This window comes from Phycomyces blakesleeanus (assembly GCF_001638985.1).
Source record: "Phycomyces blakesleeanus NRRL 1555(-) unplaced genomic scaffold PHYBLscaffold_45, whole genome shotgun sequence".
Taxonomy (NCBI): Eukaryota; Fungi; Mucoromycota; class Mucoromycetes; order Mucorales; family Phycomycetaceae; genus Phycomyces; species Phycomyces blakesleeanus.
In genome coordinates this window covers 122,386-140,334 of record NW_017265191.1, presented here as the reverse complement: position 1 = coordinate 140,334, position 17,949 = coordinate 122,386, and the positions used below count along the sequence as shown (strand labels likewise).

Sequence of the window (17,949 nt, the reverse complement as noted above, 5' to 3'; positions counted from 1 at the left end):
TTACTGTCACAACTATTATTTAATTGCGCCTAATGATTCATACAATCAGAAGTACTCGATTTAATCTTTCAATTTCAAAACTGGTTAAACCTCATGTCATTCGCGCCTATGCTACTGTACCTCCTGGTGCACCTGCATTTCAGGTGTTTGATCGCCATGTAAAGCAAATGCAAAAAGACCGAGCCGCAATTTCAGTGGAGTCCAGTCGCGAAGTTGACTACATCAAGGACGAAGTGGCTGCTCGCGTGGCTGATAGACTATTGGTAACATATTCCGACAGCCCAGTTACCTTTTAAACCATATTGCTTGCATATGATTAGGACATTAAACGCAATTTTAGTCAAGTTGTTGATTTGGGATCTGGATGTGGACATATTGTTAAACATCTCGATCCAACAATGGTCAAGAAACTGATCATGTGTGATTTATCAGGTAAGAGAGAGAGAAATGAAGAAATCTTTAAAGCTTTGTGCATGGATTATATATATATACAAAAGATAACTAAGCACTGACACGCTTCTATGTGTATTTGTTTATATTTATATACATCAGAAAAGGCATTACTTAGAGACGCAGACCAGCCCTGTAGTAGTAAGGATTTGTAAATAATTCAATAAAAGAAATTTAAGTTTAATATGACAAATTACAAGTTGAAATCGAACGACATGTGGTGGATGAAGAACATTTGCCATTTAAAGAGGACAGTCTTGAAGCTGTGTTGAGTAGTCTCTCTCTCAACTGGGTTAATGATTTACCTGGTAGGTTTAGTTAGTGAAGTATGACATTTCTGTTGCAATTATTCACTTATCGTTGTAGGTGCTCTTATTCAAATCAGAAAGGCGTTGAAACCTGATGGTGTGTTTATTGGTGCTATGTTTGGAGGAGATACATTGTTTGAGCTGAGGTAAGTTTATGAGTATTACTTTCTCTTGATATTAACAGCTGATATTGTATACTACGCTCCTCCTTAGAACTTCTTTGCAACTGGCAGAGACAGAACGAGAGAGTGGTGTGTCCCCCCGTGTGTCCCCGATGACAGGTAATAATTATAGTAACTAGCTACTGTGAGTTATTGGAAAGTGACATTGATACATTTGAGGTAGACTCTAGCGATATCTCTCGACTTCTCACAAGAGCAGGATTTACATTGACAACCGTTGATGTTGATGAGATTCAGGTGAACTATCCATCAGCCTTTGAACTGATGCAGGATCTTAGATCTATGGGTGAGAGTAATGCGGTTTTGTCTCGGTAAGGAATATAAGGTGATTAATAAATGTGTCAGCACTCATTAATGGCATTATCTGTTTTATATATTTGCATAGCCGTCCTCTGCTACAGAGAGATACTCTCTTGGCAGCGGCATCTATTTATAAAGGTAAAGCAATATTGTGTTGAATCGATTCACATACAGTATACTGAACATGTTTGTACAGAGCTTCACGGAAACCCAGACGGATCAATCCCAGCAACCTTTCAGATCATTTATATGGTAACATTATTATTATGTTTAAACTTTTCCATAGAGTTGAGTTGTTAATTTTTTCATCTGTAGATCGGATGGAAGCCCTCTCCTGATACTCCCAAACCCAAAAAGCGAGGATCTGCTAATGCGTCTTTGAAAGACGTACTTTAACAATAGAAACAAATAGAATACATGATGATGAATTAAATACAAGTAATCAATTATATATATATATATCGTATTCTATGAAACAAACAGGGGCTTTCAATGGGAGCTTAGTGTGCATTATCTGAGCATTGGGAATATTATGTCCCGTGGTCTAGAGTGGTCTTGTCGGACACACCTTTGAATGATATATTGTGATATTTTTATTTCAAAGAAGCTTTATAATAACACGTTGAGATTTAGCCTGCAGTTAGATTGGTATGGCAGCTGTTAGACTCTTGTGGGTCTATAAACCTCGACGGAAATTTGCCGGCGAAATTTGACAGTTACTATTTGAAACATGTAGCTGTCATGTCAATAGTAAAAGGTTGCATACTCCTCGCATATTCTCCTTTGTTAAAATTCTTCCGGCCCCACAGTTTCAGTTGTGGCCACAGTTGGGCTTATACTAGGGTCAAATTTGGATGTACCTCTTTGTGACCTATTCATTACTATGTTTGTACGATTTTTATGCTTTTTACTTAAATGAAAAAAAAAACCAATTGTGCTTGGGAAACAACCAAAGTTCACAGGTACAAAATAGTGCTAATAAAGGAAAACTGAAATTAAAATGAAAAGGCGGGAGTTAACCTTACAATTGACGGGTTTTAATTTTCCAAGCAACTCAATTTTTAGTTTAAACTACATCACATTTTTCAAAAGCCATACGATTTAATTTAACTTTTGGTTTTGGTTTTTTTACGATCATCACGTTTTTAGGTTTTATTTGAGATTCAGAATGTGTGATTAAGTTATTTAGTTTGCATTTTGACAGCTAGATCCCACTCAACAAAGGGAAAAATGTGATGGATAAACGTTCGAAACATTGGTGAAAGGAAAACAAAATAGACTGTAACAGTCTATTCTTATTATCCCAGCATTTTTCTTTTAGTGCGCCTATTATGTGTTCATTTTGAGAAAACAAGCCAACAAATTACTATGGATACTTCCAAGTGATTTGAAAATATAAATATACATTATAGTTAGAATTATATACAATTATATATATATATATAATTGTGATAAGAATATTATTATTATCATGGCTGTCATTGGGAATGTTTTGAGAAGAACAATTGGATTTATTCCAACAGAAAAAAAGAAACAAGAAGTACTGCCGTGGAACTCTCTCTTTCTCTTTCATAATATGTATTATTATTATTATTTTAGAAAACAGTTGGTGTGGATAAAGCGAAAAAGTATTTAACAAAACCAAAAAAAACCGAATTATAAGCAGTATTATTGTGTTAGAATTTTTTTTCTTAAAAGAAAACTTTCAGAATGAATTGGTTATATCCAAATACACATATATAATTATGAATATATACAGTGTATGAGATGTGAGATTAAATACAAATATAAAACTAGAGGGGATAAAGAGAAAAGGGGAATAGTAAAGTAAAATTAAATGAAGTGCACTTGGTCAAGACTGGTATGAAGTATATCATGTGCAGCCGATATAACTTTAAGAAACTAAAAGTACATGTCAAAGATTAAAGTCCAGTACGCCCGTTGTACAGCACGTAATACTGCTCCGAGGACTTGGGAACTTGGAAGAAAGGGGCCTGTATTTGGTGGTTGAGTAAAGAAAATGTGCGAGGCTACCTCGGAAGAGTATAAGATAGATGGGGCAAAAAAAAAGCTATTAGGAGAGTACAACCGTTTCTCTCATAATATGTAAGAAAGATAGGATTTTATTAAAGTTTTGGAATATTTTTAGTCAGGAGATATTAGTATATGTTTTTTCTTGATTCCAGCTTTAATGCATAAAAATATGCAGTAAATCTTGGTAAATGTGTAAGGATACCTTACAGAAGTATTTGTGTGGAAGTTGAATATTATTATCTGACCCAAGAAAAAAAATATACCTCATAATGCAGCAATAGTAAAATAGTATAAGAGCTTTGAGATAAATGATTTAGATTAATTGCAGTCCTTACACTCTAATAAAAAAATTCTGAAAATCCTTTAAATAGTATTATGTGTACCTGAGACCGTGTTAACCCAGAACCATTAAGTAGTTGGAGGAACTATTAGTGCAAACTTTGGTAGGAATACTATAGGTATACCAAGTTTCTTAACAAGACTAAGAGAAATAAGTACCAAAAAAGCAAATTACTCTCAAGTAAGTATGTATTGCAATCTTTTAGCCATAAGACCTGTTATTTATAAAGGATTTGAAGTTATAATTTTTTGATCCATATTTAGACAACCTGCTTTTCAACTTAGTGAGCCATATGTCTCTATGTATAGATACACTTCCATAATTTCTATTGGAAATATTGCTTTTGCGAACTGGTCTATCTTATGATCCAGAAGGTCCAATCTACAAAGACACTTAATATTATATTTGTCAGACTCTATTTGTTCAGACATTACTCAGTAGGCAATTTTGGATGACGGTGATAGTTTAATTCAATAAAATATCTTTTCATTTCAATACATGTAAGTCCACTCTATTCATTCATTCATTCATTTATTGCAATGATTAAGCTATAGATTATAAACACGCGCTTTACAGATATACTCTCGCTGAAATATTGGTATAAATACTTTAATAATTTGTTAATTTGTTACAAATACTTTGGACCTTCTAACATATATAAGGATAACTATAGCCTTTCAAGATATCGTCAGTACAAAAAATGACTTTTACATTCGACATCTCGTCCATATAGCGATGTTACTCCTTCTCGCCAAATATTTTATATTCTTAAATGCACAATTCATGATACTTATAGGTGTGGAATGACAAGGATTGATTTGCTTCCCTTAGATGATATAAAAAAAATCGAAAAAAAGTATTATACTTTAGCCATAGGCACAAAACCATAGATATTACATGCTGTATTTATATGTATTATTAAAAACTTCAAATACAATATTACTTAAAAAGAAAAGTGAAAAAAAAATCTAATCCATAGGTGTTTTTAGCTTTACAAAATACTAATTAAGGTTGCTCAGGCTATGTGAATTGTCGTTTTTAATCAGTTAATGACCCAATCTTGCACCTTAAATTTACACTTTAATACAATTCTCCTTTTGATTGCTGCAGAAGCAGACCTTATGTCGGATTGTGTTTTATGGGTAAATAAGGATTTAGCTCAAACTAGGTTAGAAAACCTGTTATTATACGGGTTCAATACACATCAAAGAGTAGCTGTCCAATAAATACAAAAAAGTCAACACCAAAGCGCAAAAAAATAAATTAGGGAGTGAAATCAGTCGCAAAACCCAGAATGATGGTTTAAATTACGACCCGTCTTTGGAAAAAGAAAAATGCCGTCTATTGGAAAATTAAAAGCCGCTTATTGTAGTGATATTTTTCCGTCCTCAATTTTAAAAACCCGTCAACTGGCGCTGTCAGCACTGCAAGGGTCATTTCGTGCGAATTTGAATTCATTTTGCGCCTATGGAGTACATCCTCTTGATCGGCTGTACCTCTTAGCAGTAAATTACGGGAAAATAACATATGACATCATGTATACTCTAGAAAGCAAACTGATAGTTGCACTTTAATAAGATATGATTCTTCAAATCCAAATAATCCCATCGGATATCTAACCGTCATATATATAGCTTTAGTATATTGGCGAAAAGAGCGTGAAAGGATCAATTGCATATTCACTCCAACCCAATACTACTTTAAGCACCATAATATGAGATTTTGACAAAATTCACTGATACCTCACCACTGTCGATCTATTTTAGCGTCAAGAAGACTCCAAGCTACGATTTAATTATTATATTTTGCTTAAAACAATGTGTAATCATTAATTACTACGCGTTTCATCAATATCGTTAGCTCGATTTTCGTCTACTTGACACGTCAATGTGTAACTTAATACACTAATCTCTGTGAAGTAAAAGAAAATATAACAAACTTCAAGCAATCCATTTGTCCAAGAACTCATAATTATTTTTATAGTCCCACCGGCACCGGAAAATCCGGTTTTCTGCAAGGTCAGCAAACTAATACCATGCGTAATCTGTATGATATACAACCCCTGCACTTTACTTAATTTTACTCACGATTACCTCCAATCCAGAAACTGTCTAGGCTTGTACTTTCCGACTCAAAACATAAGCAAAGGAAAGTGAGACAGGAAGGCATGTTTCTCGGCCCTTTTGTTCTCTATAAATTCTCATTTATTTGTCCAAGGGTTTATTGCGCATCTTGAGCCTCTTTACTTCATTCCACCTTCAACTCTTTGTGTACATGAGACTCTCTTTTATCTCTGGTGTTGCTTTGCTACAGCTCGGTATTGCTGTAACTAACGCTGCTACTAGTCATCAGCAATCAAATACCAAAGGGTTCCCTTCATGCGACTCTCCCATCTATTGTGAAGGCCCTCTCTTGAGAGCAGTTCAACTCGCTGAACTTTTTCCGGATTCAAAGACCTTTGTTGACATGGTAAATTACAGTTTTTGTTTATTCAAGTAATATGATACATACACACATATATTTACATTATTTTTTCCTAATTTTTTTATTTGATTGTGCATTTATTTATCCCATTGTATAGCCCACTTCAAAGCCTGTTGACAAAGTTCTGTCTATATTCGATAGTATTGGCGGTTCCAATGCCACTAAAGATGAATTGCGAGTGTTTGTTAACGAAAATTTTTTGTCGGCTGGAAGTGATTTGAATAAGCTCAATATGACCATCCCGAAGCCTCTTCCATGGGTGAACGAAATCCAAGACGATGAATATAAGAATTGGATTGAATATCTGCACCAAGCATGGGGAGATTTGATATTTGAATTTAATACAGCTGGCTTGTGCGATGGTTGTGTTTCCAGCACCTTGCCAGCTAAATTGCCTTTTGTTGTACCCGGTGGTCGATTCCGAGAGTTTTATTACTGGTAAAGTCCAGCCTTAATAATCATTTCCAAATATGCAACTACACAAAAATACAAACTCTAATGTTTGTATTTTGTTAACAGGGATAGTTTCTTTGTCATTAAGGGTCTATTACTGAGTAACCAAAATGAACTGGCCAAAGGCATGATCGAGAATTTCTTGGACTTTATCCAAGAGTATGGTTTCATCCGTAAGTTTATATTCTTCTTCTTAAGCGTTTGACTAATGTGTATTCTTTTACAGCAAATGGAGCCCGCATATATTATCTCAATAGATCTCAGCCTCCATTTTTGGTCGAGATGGTGCGGGCTTACTACGAGACAACAGGTGACGATTCATTTGTAAAGAAGGCTCTCCCTACTTTGGACAAGGAGTACACATTTTGGATTGGCAATACAACCGTAAGCATTGCGGATTCTGTGTCTGGAAAGAGATATCAATTGAACAGATACAACGTCGAAAATACTTCTCCAAGACCAGAGTCGTATGCCGAGGACTATAAAACAGCCTACGATGGCACAAATTTTACAACAACCCAAGTGATTGACCTTTTTTCTGATCTTGCTGCTGGTGCAGAGTCGGGCTGGGATTATTCATCTAGATGGTCTAAGAATAGAATCCCTGAGGTTGGAGATAAAAATGGCTATGCTATCCTTCGCACGCTGAATACCCGCAATATTGTCCCCGTTGACCTTAACGCTCTCTTGTGGAGCATGGAGAGCAATTTGGCAGAGTGGCATACTAAATATGGAGGGCGGTCCTCTCGATCGGCAAAGAGAGCAAATTACTACAAGAAACAAGCAAACAAACGACTTGACGCTATGGAGAAAATTCTGTGGAATGATGAAGAGCACATGTTTTGTGATTACAACTTAACCAGCAAAACACAAGCCATTGAGTTTTCCCCTGCAAGCATGTATCCCTTCTGGTATGACATTCTCAACTCTAAAGTACACAAATATATTGACAAGCTCTTCTTTTAATTATTTGATGTAAATATATAAGGTTAAATGCAATTCCAGAACGCGTTAAGTCTCCTAAACACTTGACCCATGTGTTTGATCAAGTCCGAGACGCATTGTCGAAATACCCGGGTATTCTAACTACATCGCTCTTTAACACCACAATGCAGTGGGATTGGCCCAACGGTTGGCCTCCTCTTCAATACATAACAATGCAAGCCATGTTGAACGTTGATAATTTGTTGAATAAGCAGAATCACAAAGATGATACTATCCTTCCTATGATGTATACTCTGGCCGAACGTAACGTTGCAACCGCGTTCTGCTCTTGGTATAAAACTGGAGGAAAAATACCTGGCTTGTTGAGCAAGTATCCAGGTGCAACAGATGATGGACACATGTTTGAGAAATTCGATGTGACAAACATCGGAGGCGCCGGTTCTGGTGGTGAATGTAAGCCCAAAGAAATGAAATCCAATTTCTTTATAATTATCTTACTGACTATTTAACATTTAGATACTGTTCAAATTGGGTTTGGTTGGACAAACGGTGTAACTATGTGGTTGTTTGAGTTGTTTCCAAACATGACAGCTCCAGATTGTGAATCTTCTGTTACTTATAATTTATCTTAATCTATGATATTATTTTCATACACACACATATATATATATATATACTATTTTTTATTATCTTATAATACGAGCTTATAAAATCTACTTCATACTGAAATTGCATTATACTGGTTATCGGAATCGCTTTATATACATATATTTTTTACTTTTCTGAAACAAACGAATGGTGAATAGAAACCTTGTTTTTCAAAACTTGTTAAACAAAAAGTTCGAGAAATTAATCCACTAGATCGCATTGTGTTTCTGATTTGGCAGTTTTATTGGCGCAAGCTTTACACTGTACCTTTTTATTTAACAGTTGATTTGCCGCTCTTTTATGTCAAGAGAGCGTCACAAGTGACTTTCGATTGAAATGAAAGATGTGAAAAAAAAAGCCTCTGCGTGACCTCTCACTCAAATTTCGAATTTTTTTTTCAGCTTCATTCTCCCTTCTTTCTTGACAGCCCAACAAAACCCAGTTCTCGACAGTTTCGTTGAGATCTCATCACAACTTTTATACTCAACAAACCCTAAACGACAACTATGGGATACGAAGGTGGACGCGGAGGTGGACGTGGCGGTTTCGGTGGTGATCGCGGAGGCCGTGGTGGAGGCCGTGGTGGAGGCCGTGGCGGTTTCGGTGGCGATCGCGGAGGCCGTGGTGGCTTCGGTGGAGGCCGTGGTGGAGGCCGTGGTGGCTTCGGTGGTGGCCGTGGCGGTTTCGGTGGCGATCGTGGAGGCCGTGGCGGTGGCCGTGGCGGTTTCGGTGGTGGCCGTGGTGCTCCTCGTGGAGGCCGTGGTAAGTTTTTTATTTTATTTTACTTTATTTTATATAAACAATGCTGTATTTACTCAATTGATCTCATAATTAATTTTTCTTTTAATTTCTATTCAAAGGTGGTGCCCGTGGTGGACGCGGTGGTGCTTCCGGTGGTGCCCGTGGTGGTGCCAAGGTTATCATTGAACCTCACAGACACGAGGGTATCTTTGTTGCCCGTGGCAAGGAAGATCTTTTGGTCACTAAGAACCTTGTTCCCGGCGAGTCAGTTTATGGCGAGAAGCGTATTTCAGTAGAAGGTGCCGAGGGTACCAAGATCGAGTACCGTGTGTGGAATCCTTTCAGATCTAAGATTGCTGCTGCCGTTCTCGGTGGTATTGACCATCTTCACATTGCCCCAGGAAAGAAGGTCCTTTACCTTGGCGCTGCCTCTGGTACTTCCGTCTCTCACGTTGCTGATGTCGTTGGTCCTCAAGGTGCTGTCTACGCTGTTGAATTCTCTCACCGCTCCGGCCGTGATCTTATCAACATGGCTAAGAAGCGTACCAACGTTGTTCCTATCATTGAAGATGCTCGCCACCCCCACAAGTACCGTATGTTGGTACCCATGGTCGATGTCATCTTTGCTGATGTTGCTCAGCCCGATCAGGCCCGTATTATCAGTAAGTAACGAGTCGAATATATATATATATATATATGTGTGTGTGTGTTTGTGTGTTCGAGTAAGTTTAATAATTGTTTAATTTTTTAAAACAAAAAAAAATAGCCTTGAACGCCCATCACTTCTTGAAGAACGATGGCCACATTGTCATCTCTATCAAGGCATCCTGTATCGACTCTACTGTCGATGCTGCCACTGTAAGTCGAATTGGGCATATTCAGCTCGTGTTCAATTTAATTAATTTAATTTAATAGGTATTCGCTCGTGAAGTTAAGAAGCTCCAGGAGGAGAGAGTTAAGCCCCAGGAACAGCTTACTCTGGAACCCTATGAGAGAGACCACGCTGTTGTAGTCGGAAAATACGTCCGCAACAAGTAAACACTGCCATCGAAGGGTCATTATCTTTTTTTTTACATTCTCATCTCTTTATTGTCGCTCTTTTTTCTCTCTCTTCTATCAGTTAGACTATTGTAAATATCTTGGGAATAAATGGAGGACCTACCACCCAAACAAAGAGAGTATGTATGCTTGCATAGATTTATAGTAGACACCTTGAAAAAGGGTTTTTATTTTTGTGTTGTTCATTAGCTTTATTCTTTGCATGGAACATACTCGGGTTTGCAAATATGAGAAATGTCAATGCGTATCAGTATATCGCATGAAGTAGTGTCTCGTTGACTGAAAATATGCAACACATCCTTCGTCTATATTTAATTTCTACCTTGAATTAATGATTAATTGAAATGAAAAGAAACGAAATATTCGCAAAAATCATAGGGCGTAATTTTTTAACACTAGTAAATAATATTAACATTAACATTAATAACATGTAGTATATTAAGGCTATTTAAACCAAACCAAACCAAACCAAAAAAAAATAGGACAAACGCATTGATTTACTGTTAATAAAGTTCTCGATAATACACAAGGCCTTTAAATATTTTATAGGCATGACTCTTAAAGGCTTTATCTCCACAACGGGTCCTTGATATTCTTTACCGATTGACTGATATACTTATAATTTCAGCTTCAAATTTCTGTTCATCAGTATCATTCTGCGGAAACAACTTCACAAAAAAAGGGGGAAGGGATCCAGACCATATAATTCAAAGTACTTAGAGCATCCTCAGCGGTTATATTGCCCATCTCATTCAATGTACGAAATTTTAATTTTTAGATTGACACACTGGTGGTGTGGATGGTTTTTGTTTTCGGTCTTAGAATACAGTGCTTATACTTTAAATGCAGACGCTGTTAGCTTTTTTTCTTTAACGAATCAAAATTGATTTTCAGAAAATTTGTTCACCTTTTTTGAACAAAACGAAAATAAAATTCAGGCAGAAAGAAATTAAGTTTTGAAACAAATGAGAAGAGATTATTGTTCACTTTATTTTTATTTATTTTTACCTGTAAACATCTAAATCTTCATAAAAAATAATCCATGCTCAAGAGGATGTTTAGTAAAGGCGGCAACAAAAGTTACTGATTTCGAGAAAACGCTTTTTGGCGCCCGTGATTTTTGATTACATCTTTAGAAATCTTGATGTTCTTTAAAGCATTGACATCACGTTGCCATACGATTCCACAACTTATGCAAGCGAAAACATTATGTAAAACAGTGATTGCTGCAGTAAGACACATTTTGCTACATGAAGTGCATATCTATAAGTAAAAGTGTTAAATATATAATTGTAAAATAAAAACAGATCAGGACATTACCTCTGAAGTATGACATTCGTCTACAATAGAAAGTAATAAATCATCGGATTTTTGTTTGGATTTAAACTTATGCCAAAATATCTCTGTAACCCCAGTTATGAGATTAACCTTGACAGAATCCTTTCCAAATATTCCGTTACCAAAAGATATTATGGGTAATTTGTACTTAGAAGTATAATATTGGGCAAAGCGGACGTATCAAGGAGTTCAAGAGGGATGAATGTGGGAAGCTCGGCTCAAAAACGGAAAAAGAAATAGATAGCCGTGGCTTCGCGTGAGTAAGGGATGATGAAGCACACTGGGTCGTAGCTGGTGGAGAGCTTCTTATACCATATTATGTATATTTTTCACACGGATGGGTTGTATGTTAAAGGGATAGTCTCCAGGTTATCGGTCAGAACTGTCCACTAAAGTCTTAACAAAGTGTCACTCTTATCTCTATATTCTCGCTCAGGGATCTATCAAGATACCCTTTACAACAAAACAAGGGAAGAGAACTGAATTTATTAGAATGGTTTGAGACCCTTTTTCTTAGCCTACTCCCTATTGGTGCTACATAAAATTTAGAGTATAAGGTAAACCCCACGTCTCCTCCTACGGACATACTGTTCAGATCCGAACTAGAAAATAGTCTCCCTATTTTACATGGTGCTAGAATTGCTCTGGCTTCCGGTATATGTTGGATCTTTTAACGAAATGCTAAGGTTAATATAGGAACCACTTCTATGTTTCCTGAACTTACTTTGAATATATTCGTGCTTTTTGTTTACTACTATAACTTCCAAGTTTTTCTTTATTATTCTTTCTTTATTCCTATTTTTCTTTGTGTTTTTTTTTTCACTTTACGCAAAGCTTGCATCTCAATTCAGTTAAACACGTTTGCGATTATTTGGAAAGGCGCATTGAAATCAATAGATATTAAAAAAAAACCAAAACATTGATTAATTAGAAGCAGTCCTTCATGATAAGTGGTGTCATATACCTTTATAATTTTTGGAAATGTTGGCAGGAGACATAAACTCCCAGTGTAAGGCTGTCATCAAAGAAACAATGCAAAGGTGGCAAAAAAATAGCGATTTTCTGAGTAGTTTAATACAATGTTTCTACTTAAAATTGAAGAAAATAAGGGCTTTTTAGACCAATGAGAATTCGGCTTTAGACAAAAATAAAATAAGATTGAGAGAAATCACTGTTATCTTTTTAAAAAAAAATTGAAGAACAGTTTACCTGTAAAAATCTAAATATCTTTGAAGAAAACCATGTTCAATACGCCGATATTAATGGTTGAGAAAAAGCTGTTCATCTCGAGAGAAAGGAAGCGATCGATGAAGGATATGTTAAGCTTCTACAATCTGTTAAATATTTTTGGAAGCATTCATATTTCTATTCCATACCGTTCCGCAACTTTAGCAAGCGAGGATGCTCGTAAAATCAATTAAAGCATCCATGCGGCTGTTTTGGTTACAAAAGTGGTAAATCTTTAGAACAAAGAAATAAAGCATTATTAACCGAGCTTTAAAAATGTGTTAAGCTTACTGGGTTTACCTTTGAGGTCCAAAGATCGCTGACAGCGGCCACAGGAAGCTCTTCGCCACTTTATCTATTCTTCATTTTTCGGTAAAGAACACTACAGATCCTTTACGGTAACCTTCAAACTTGACAGGATTTTCGCCTTTCAAGCCAGTACCAAAAGCAATGATAGGCAATTTAGATGGAATATTGCTAATTTGTTTTCGGTTGCCAATACCTTCTCCCACTAATAAGAAGTAACACGGTAATTGGGCCTCTAAAGATGTATCAATATACTATGTATGTATTACCCTTGATTGTTAATCTTATACTTGCCTATATCTTTCATCTAATGGTATCTCTTTTCCTTCCGCTTCCTTCTACTGTATCTTATGTTCTTCCTTTTTTTTTCTTGTTGTATTTTCTGCCGCTATTCACTAATATGCTTACTATTTCTTCCCATGCTCTCTTCACACCATGTTATCAGTGGAGTTGTCTTCCTTCCCTCTCCTTTTTTTTATTGTTCGCAGTATAGTCGTATTCCAACGGTTCTTTATTGTCTCTGTAGTGCTTACATAACATTGATATTAAATTCTTGTTACTCTTTCTATTTTGACTTCCAGGGTTAACTGCTATGTATTATTAAAAGAAACTTTAGACGCTGATATTATTTGTCCAATAAAAAAGGGACATGTATAAAAAAACCAATCTGGACTATCTAAGAGCCGTTGTAGCGTCTGAAAATTATATCTCATTTGTCTAATTGTTTTCGAGAATAATCTCGATCTCTAGTTGAAAATTTAGTACCCTAAACTTCTTTATTTCTTAAAAGGTTGGGGTTTCTAAATATTTCAATAACTACTTATAATCAATTGCCTAAAATGTGTCTAAATTTCGTCTAAAAAGACTAAAAAGTTCCAAAAAATAGTTCAAGTTAGTTCAGATGCATAAAAGTTAAAAATACAGTACTCATAATATCATATCTTCCGTTAGATAAAGACATCTTCTTCTGGAGTTTTCTAGGGATTTTACATTGTGGCGCACCTATTCCATCAAAGACATGACCCTCTTCTCGATTCAATTTGTAATTAAAAAAGACTAGCTAGGTAGAGTCGTTTGATTCTTTGAAATTTTTAGTGTGTCCAAACAAATTATAGTAAATAAGATCACTAACACTTTCTATAATAATCTGAGATATATTTTTACCGGTGTGGATGAGCTTTATAACCACTATATTCGGAGGCATCATTTAAAAAGCAATGGTTATTAACAAATGTAACACATTTATCTTATACTTACACCGTTGAAAAATGCTTAATAGCTTACTTTATGTACAAACATAATGGTATGTATATCTTTATGTCATAGTACACTGAGAAGGGTATAAACTTTGAATAGATTATCCGTTTTGACAGCATATATTATAACGGTTTATCAAGCCCTCTCTCGCCCATTCTTTCATAGGTTGAGTTTGGGATAGTACTTTTACAAAAAGATATTTCTTGGCGAATTATCTTCGTTTAGGACCGTAATACTCAAATAATTGAATAACAAATTGGAAAAATGAAAGTTACTCTTAAGAGACTGTGGTTAGTTATTGGAGCATGGCTGAAGAAACCCCATGAAAGCATGGTGCCAATAATTCATCCAAAAGTACTAATAATAGCATTTCTTTTTACATTATGTTCTACTTACAACGGCGAAAATACATTGTATACTAAAATATCACGGTATGAATCACCACTTGTCTCTCATGCCGTATGCCTATATTATAATGTATTTTCTCATCGAAATAGACATGTTTTTCTTACGTGATCATTCGAGTTGCCAATAAATATATCGCTATAAACATCGATATATCTGAACCGAAACCGATAGTTTAAACTTATATATATATATCTAGATCAATTCATTGTGTCTAATTGTTGAGGTGTGAAAATATCTAGTAAGAAAATATGAAATTCAACCAAAAATAATGAAGATCAAATCTCACAAAAAAAAACTCCCTCCCCCGAACTTCACATTCTCTTGGACGCCCGTTCCACTGTAGCCAATCAAAAACAGCTGATTGCATAGAGTTTTCTTATAGGCGACACAATAACACATGAAAACGTCCATTCTTCTTTCTCCAACTCTCAAGTAAAAGGTATATTAGAATACATCAATCTAGCGTATGGATACAAAATAAAAAGAAGCATTTTCCTGCCTCTCGATTGCTAAGACAGAGTATTACAATGGCAAAATTCCTGCAGCGCTAAGCCTGACAAAGAAATCACTTGGCCTGTTTCCTTCTGATTAAGCCAAAGACTTTCTCCAAGAAATCAAGATGGCGGAGCCAGCAACAGTAATAAATGAATCATCAACCTCTGGGACACGACAAAGACCTAGAGCAGGATCCCAATCAGTGAAGACATCATCTGACAACAAATATACACCTGAACAAGCAATGGCAGTGAAAGAAATACTGGCATGTGGGACGGACTATTACAAGGTTTTGAGGTTAAAAAGAGATTGTACCGAGATAGAGATCAAAAAGTCTTATCGTAAGGTATGTCGAAAAGGAAAGGCACACATTAGGCTTGGCTAACGTTGTGGTTAATTATAGCTTGCATTGCAATTTCATCCAGACAAGAACAGCGCTCCTGGCGCAGACGAAGCTTTCAAGTGTGGGTTGGGGAGTAGTGGTTTTGCTCTGGTTTTGGTTTTTGTATAATTGTATGCTAATATACTTTAATTCCAAATAGTAATTTCAAAGGCATTTACAGTTTTGTCTGATCCTCGGAAGAAAGCCATCCATGACTCATCTGGAGGTGATCCTGAACAGAGAGGCAATGCTGGAGCTAGCTTTGCTTCTGCATTTAGTAATGCGCGAGGATTTCAACGGGGGGGAATGGGAGAAGAAATATCACCAGAAGATCTTTTCAATACATTCTTTAATGGTGGCTTTGGGGAAAGCTTTGGTGGACCTGGCTTCAGTAGTGCAACCTTTGTGGGACCAGGATTCCGTACACAAACATTTTACACGGGTGGTGGAGCTGGAGGACGTACAACACAAACATTTGCACAGCAAACGACATATCCTTGGTGGACTTCTCTTATACAACTCTTACCTCTTATAATCCTTGTGGGATATGCATTTATATCTGGGCTGTTTAATGCATCCGAGAGATGATCGATATAATATGTAGGACTGAACTAAGGTGATGTTTATTGTTTTGCATTTGGTACCCCCTTGTAGCTTTTCATTAAATGAATTATTAGTAAGGTCTTTTGGCACTTGCAGAATCAGGACCAATCGATTTTGTAATTGTTAATTAGGCGTTTATATTACTAGGGTGTACAAATAATATATAGAATATGTGATTTCTAAAATACGCACAGTATATTGAAATTGTATTCCAATCTTATCCAATGTGTGATATATTAGTGGATTCTATTATGTGTTCCTTTGATATTCAGTCTTAAGATACAGGATTCTGACATCTGCACAGCTAAAAATATGAAGTAAAAATAAAATAGATGATGGCATATCTTACGCACGTACGTAATACTACAACTTCTTTATTCAAATTCTTATATTTAAAGCTTGACTTTATCGAGAAAATGAATAACTTGCAATGAAAACAATAGTTACTGTACGAGCTGTTTCTTATTTAAAACATATCGCAGCTAATTATATAGATAGCTGGTTTTCTAAATCAATATATCTGTTAATTAATGTTTGACTATCAACGAAGCAGTGTAAAGCGTATGTATGTCCGGAGAGTGTTACGTTTCTGGGATGTGACCCTGCCAGGTTAATTGGCAACTATAGTGTCTGCTCTGGATTGTGAAGCTGTGATGTAGTCTGAATCGGATCTACAGACAGTTTGGCGAGCTTTAAAAGGAGTGATCAGCTTCAATCACCTTTTGTAATACTCCATTTTATCTTTATTGCTACGGATCCCATAAACACGATAATAAGGAGATAAATATAAAGATATATATAAATATAGATATAGGAAGAAATTGAATAGACAAGGAAAGAAGTATTGATAATAGAGATACATATAGAGATTTAAAAAGTAAAAAATAAATGAAAAGTTAGTATAATTCAAGATGCTTTTATTTTGAAGGCCATACCTTGATTGTTAGTACATCAAAGAATAACCCTCAAGGCCATGTTTTTGAATTATTCTTTTATGAAAGGGGTTGATGTTTGGCCAGCAGAAATTTCGAGTGTTTTTGCGCTTGGCAAGAAGAAAGTGGTTTACATCTAAAATAATACTTATCGGCTCCACTTTTTCTGGCAAGGAAGCTAATGGAACAAAAAAACAAGCGCCTGTTTCAATTGGAGTATTACAATATACAGCCACTGTTCTGTTAAATGTATCGGCTGCAAGTTGAGGATGGTCGAATGTATCGAACCAATGTAGCTGGGGGAGAGGTGAGAGCTTGTCTTGGAGACTGCAGATAAGTGGGTTAGAGGATGCAGGCATATGTATATGCTCCATTCTTCTTTGGTAGTAATTGTGTTGATGCTTTAAGAATGTTTCTAAAATTTTGTCCTTTACTTTTAACCACTCCTCCTGGCCCTGGTGCACCTCAATTTCTACCATCCTGTACACACAATTTCCACCTGCTTCGGGAGAAAAGATTATAGATATATGTTTTGGTGCGATTGTGAGGTTTTTTAGTAATGTGGGATTACATGGTGGCTGTGGTGATCCAGACACTCGGATGTTGGATTTATCACATATAAGAACATATTCATATTGGGATAGCGTAGTAGCTATCATCTTGTCAGTATAAAATATATATAAACGATTAAGTAATCAGCCCAATAATTATTACAGTTAGTACTGTAGATAATATCTTAAAGATTGTTAAGATAATTATATCATACTGCCGGGTAAACTGTGTCAGATCGATATGGAGCTAATTTAGTAGGAAGTCCTAAAGCTCTAGTATAAAAGAGAAAAGAATAGCTAAGAGCTAAAGAAGTACAATTTATGACTTGATGTCATAATTGTAACACCGACACTAGTTAAGCAGTAAATACACTCTAATAACCAAATATAGTAAAGGAAGAAAGCCTTAAGAAACTAAGACGTAATGACAAGAGCAGATTGTGTTTTCTTATAAAAAGGGACACTTTTTATTTATGAATAAAGACAACTTATATACAGTCTCAAAG

The 17,949-nt window shown here is 35.8% G+C and overlaps 6 protein-coding genes across 6 annotated transcripts; 4 read left to right on the top strand and 2 right to left on the bottom strand.

The window, feature by feature from the left end:
* Positions 1-32: 32 nt before the first annotated feature.
* On the top strand, positions 33-1,636 carry PHYBLDRAFT_156821 (hypothetical protein; the record flags this gene model as incomplete). Its single annotated transcript, XM_018433519.1, has 10 exons — positions 33-263; positions 321-432; positions 553-591; positions 651-758; positions 817-904; positions 972-1,039; positions 1,104-1,251; positions 1,326-1,378; positions 1,437-1,492; positions 1,556-1,636. 10 exons carry the CDS (start codon positions 33-35, stop codon positions 1,634-1,636), a joined length of 984 nt encoding a protein of 327 aa, XP_018283451.1.
* A 4,252-nt stretch (positions 1,637-5,888) lies between these two features.
* Positions 5,889-8,128, top strand: PHYBLDRAFT_120119 (glycoside hydrolase family 37 protein; the record flags this gene model as incomplete). The annotated part of the gene is made up of 6 exons (XM_018428727.1): positions 5,889-6,074; positions 6,196-6,536; positions 6,618-6,724; positions 6,778-7,462; positions 7,540-7,949; positions 8,013-8,128. 6 exons carry the CDS (start codon positions 5,889-5,891, stop codon positions 8,126-8,128), a joined length of 1,845 nt encoding a protein of 614 aa, XP_018283450.1.
* A 579-nt stretch (positions 8,129-8,707) lies between these two features.
* PHYBLDRAFT_128975 (hypothetical protein) lies at positions 8,708-10,037 on the top strand. Its single transcript, XM_018429253.1, has 4 exons — positions 8,708-8,861; positions 9,005-9,547; positions 9,652-9,743; positions 9,801-10,037. Exons 2-4 carry the CDS (start codon positions 9,415-9,417, stop codon positions 9,921-9,923), a joined length of 348 nt encoding a protein of 115 aa, XP_018283449.1. The 5' UTR covers positions 8,708-8,861; positions 9,005-9,414; the 3' UTR covers positions 9,924-10,037.
* A 2,834-nt stretch (positions 10,038-12,871) lies between these two features.
* Positions 12,872-14,019, bottom strand: PHYBLDRAFT_153492 (hypothetical protein; the record flags this gene model as incomplete). The annotated part of the gene is made up of 2 exons (XM_018433166.1): positions 12,872-13,050; positions 13,980-14,019. 2 exons carry the CDS (start codon positions 14,017-14,019, stop codon positions 12,872-12,874), a joined length of 219 nt encoding a protein of 72 aa, XP_018283448.1.
* Positions 14,020-14,907: 888 nt separating this feature from the next.
* PHYBLDRAFT_189578 (hypothetical protein) lies at positions 14,908-16,141 on the top strand. Its single transcript, XM_018439679.1, has 4 exons — positions 14,908-14,919; positions 15,026-15,321; positions 15,379-15,439; positions 15,518-16,141. The coding sequence occupies exons 2-4, from the start codon at positions 15,100-15,102 to the stop codon at positions 15,943-15,945; spliced, it is 711 nt and encodes a 236-aa protein (XP_018283447.1). The 5' UTR covers positions 14,908-14,919; positions 15,026-15,099; the 3' UTR covers positions 15,946-16,141.
* A 762-nt stretch (positions 16,142-16,903) lies between these two features.
* On the bottom strand, positions 16,904-17,779 carry PHYBLDRAFT_176174 (hypothetical protein; the record flags this gene model as incomplete). The annotated part of the gene is made up of 3 exons (XM_018437681.1): positions 16,904-17,551; positions 17,659-17,716; positions 17,760-17,779. The coding sequence occupies 3 exons, from the start codon at positions 17,777-17,779 to the stop codon at positions 16,904-16,906; spliced, it is 726 nt and encodes a 241-aa protein (XP_018283446.1).
* Positions 17,780-17,949: the final 170 nt, after the last annotated feature.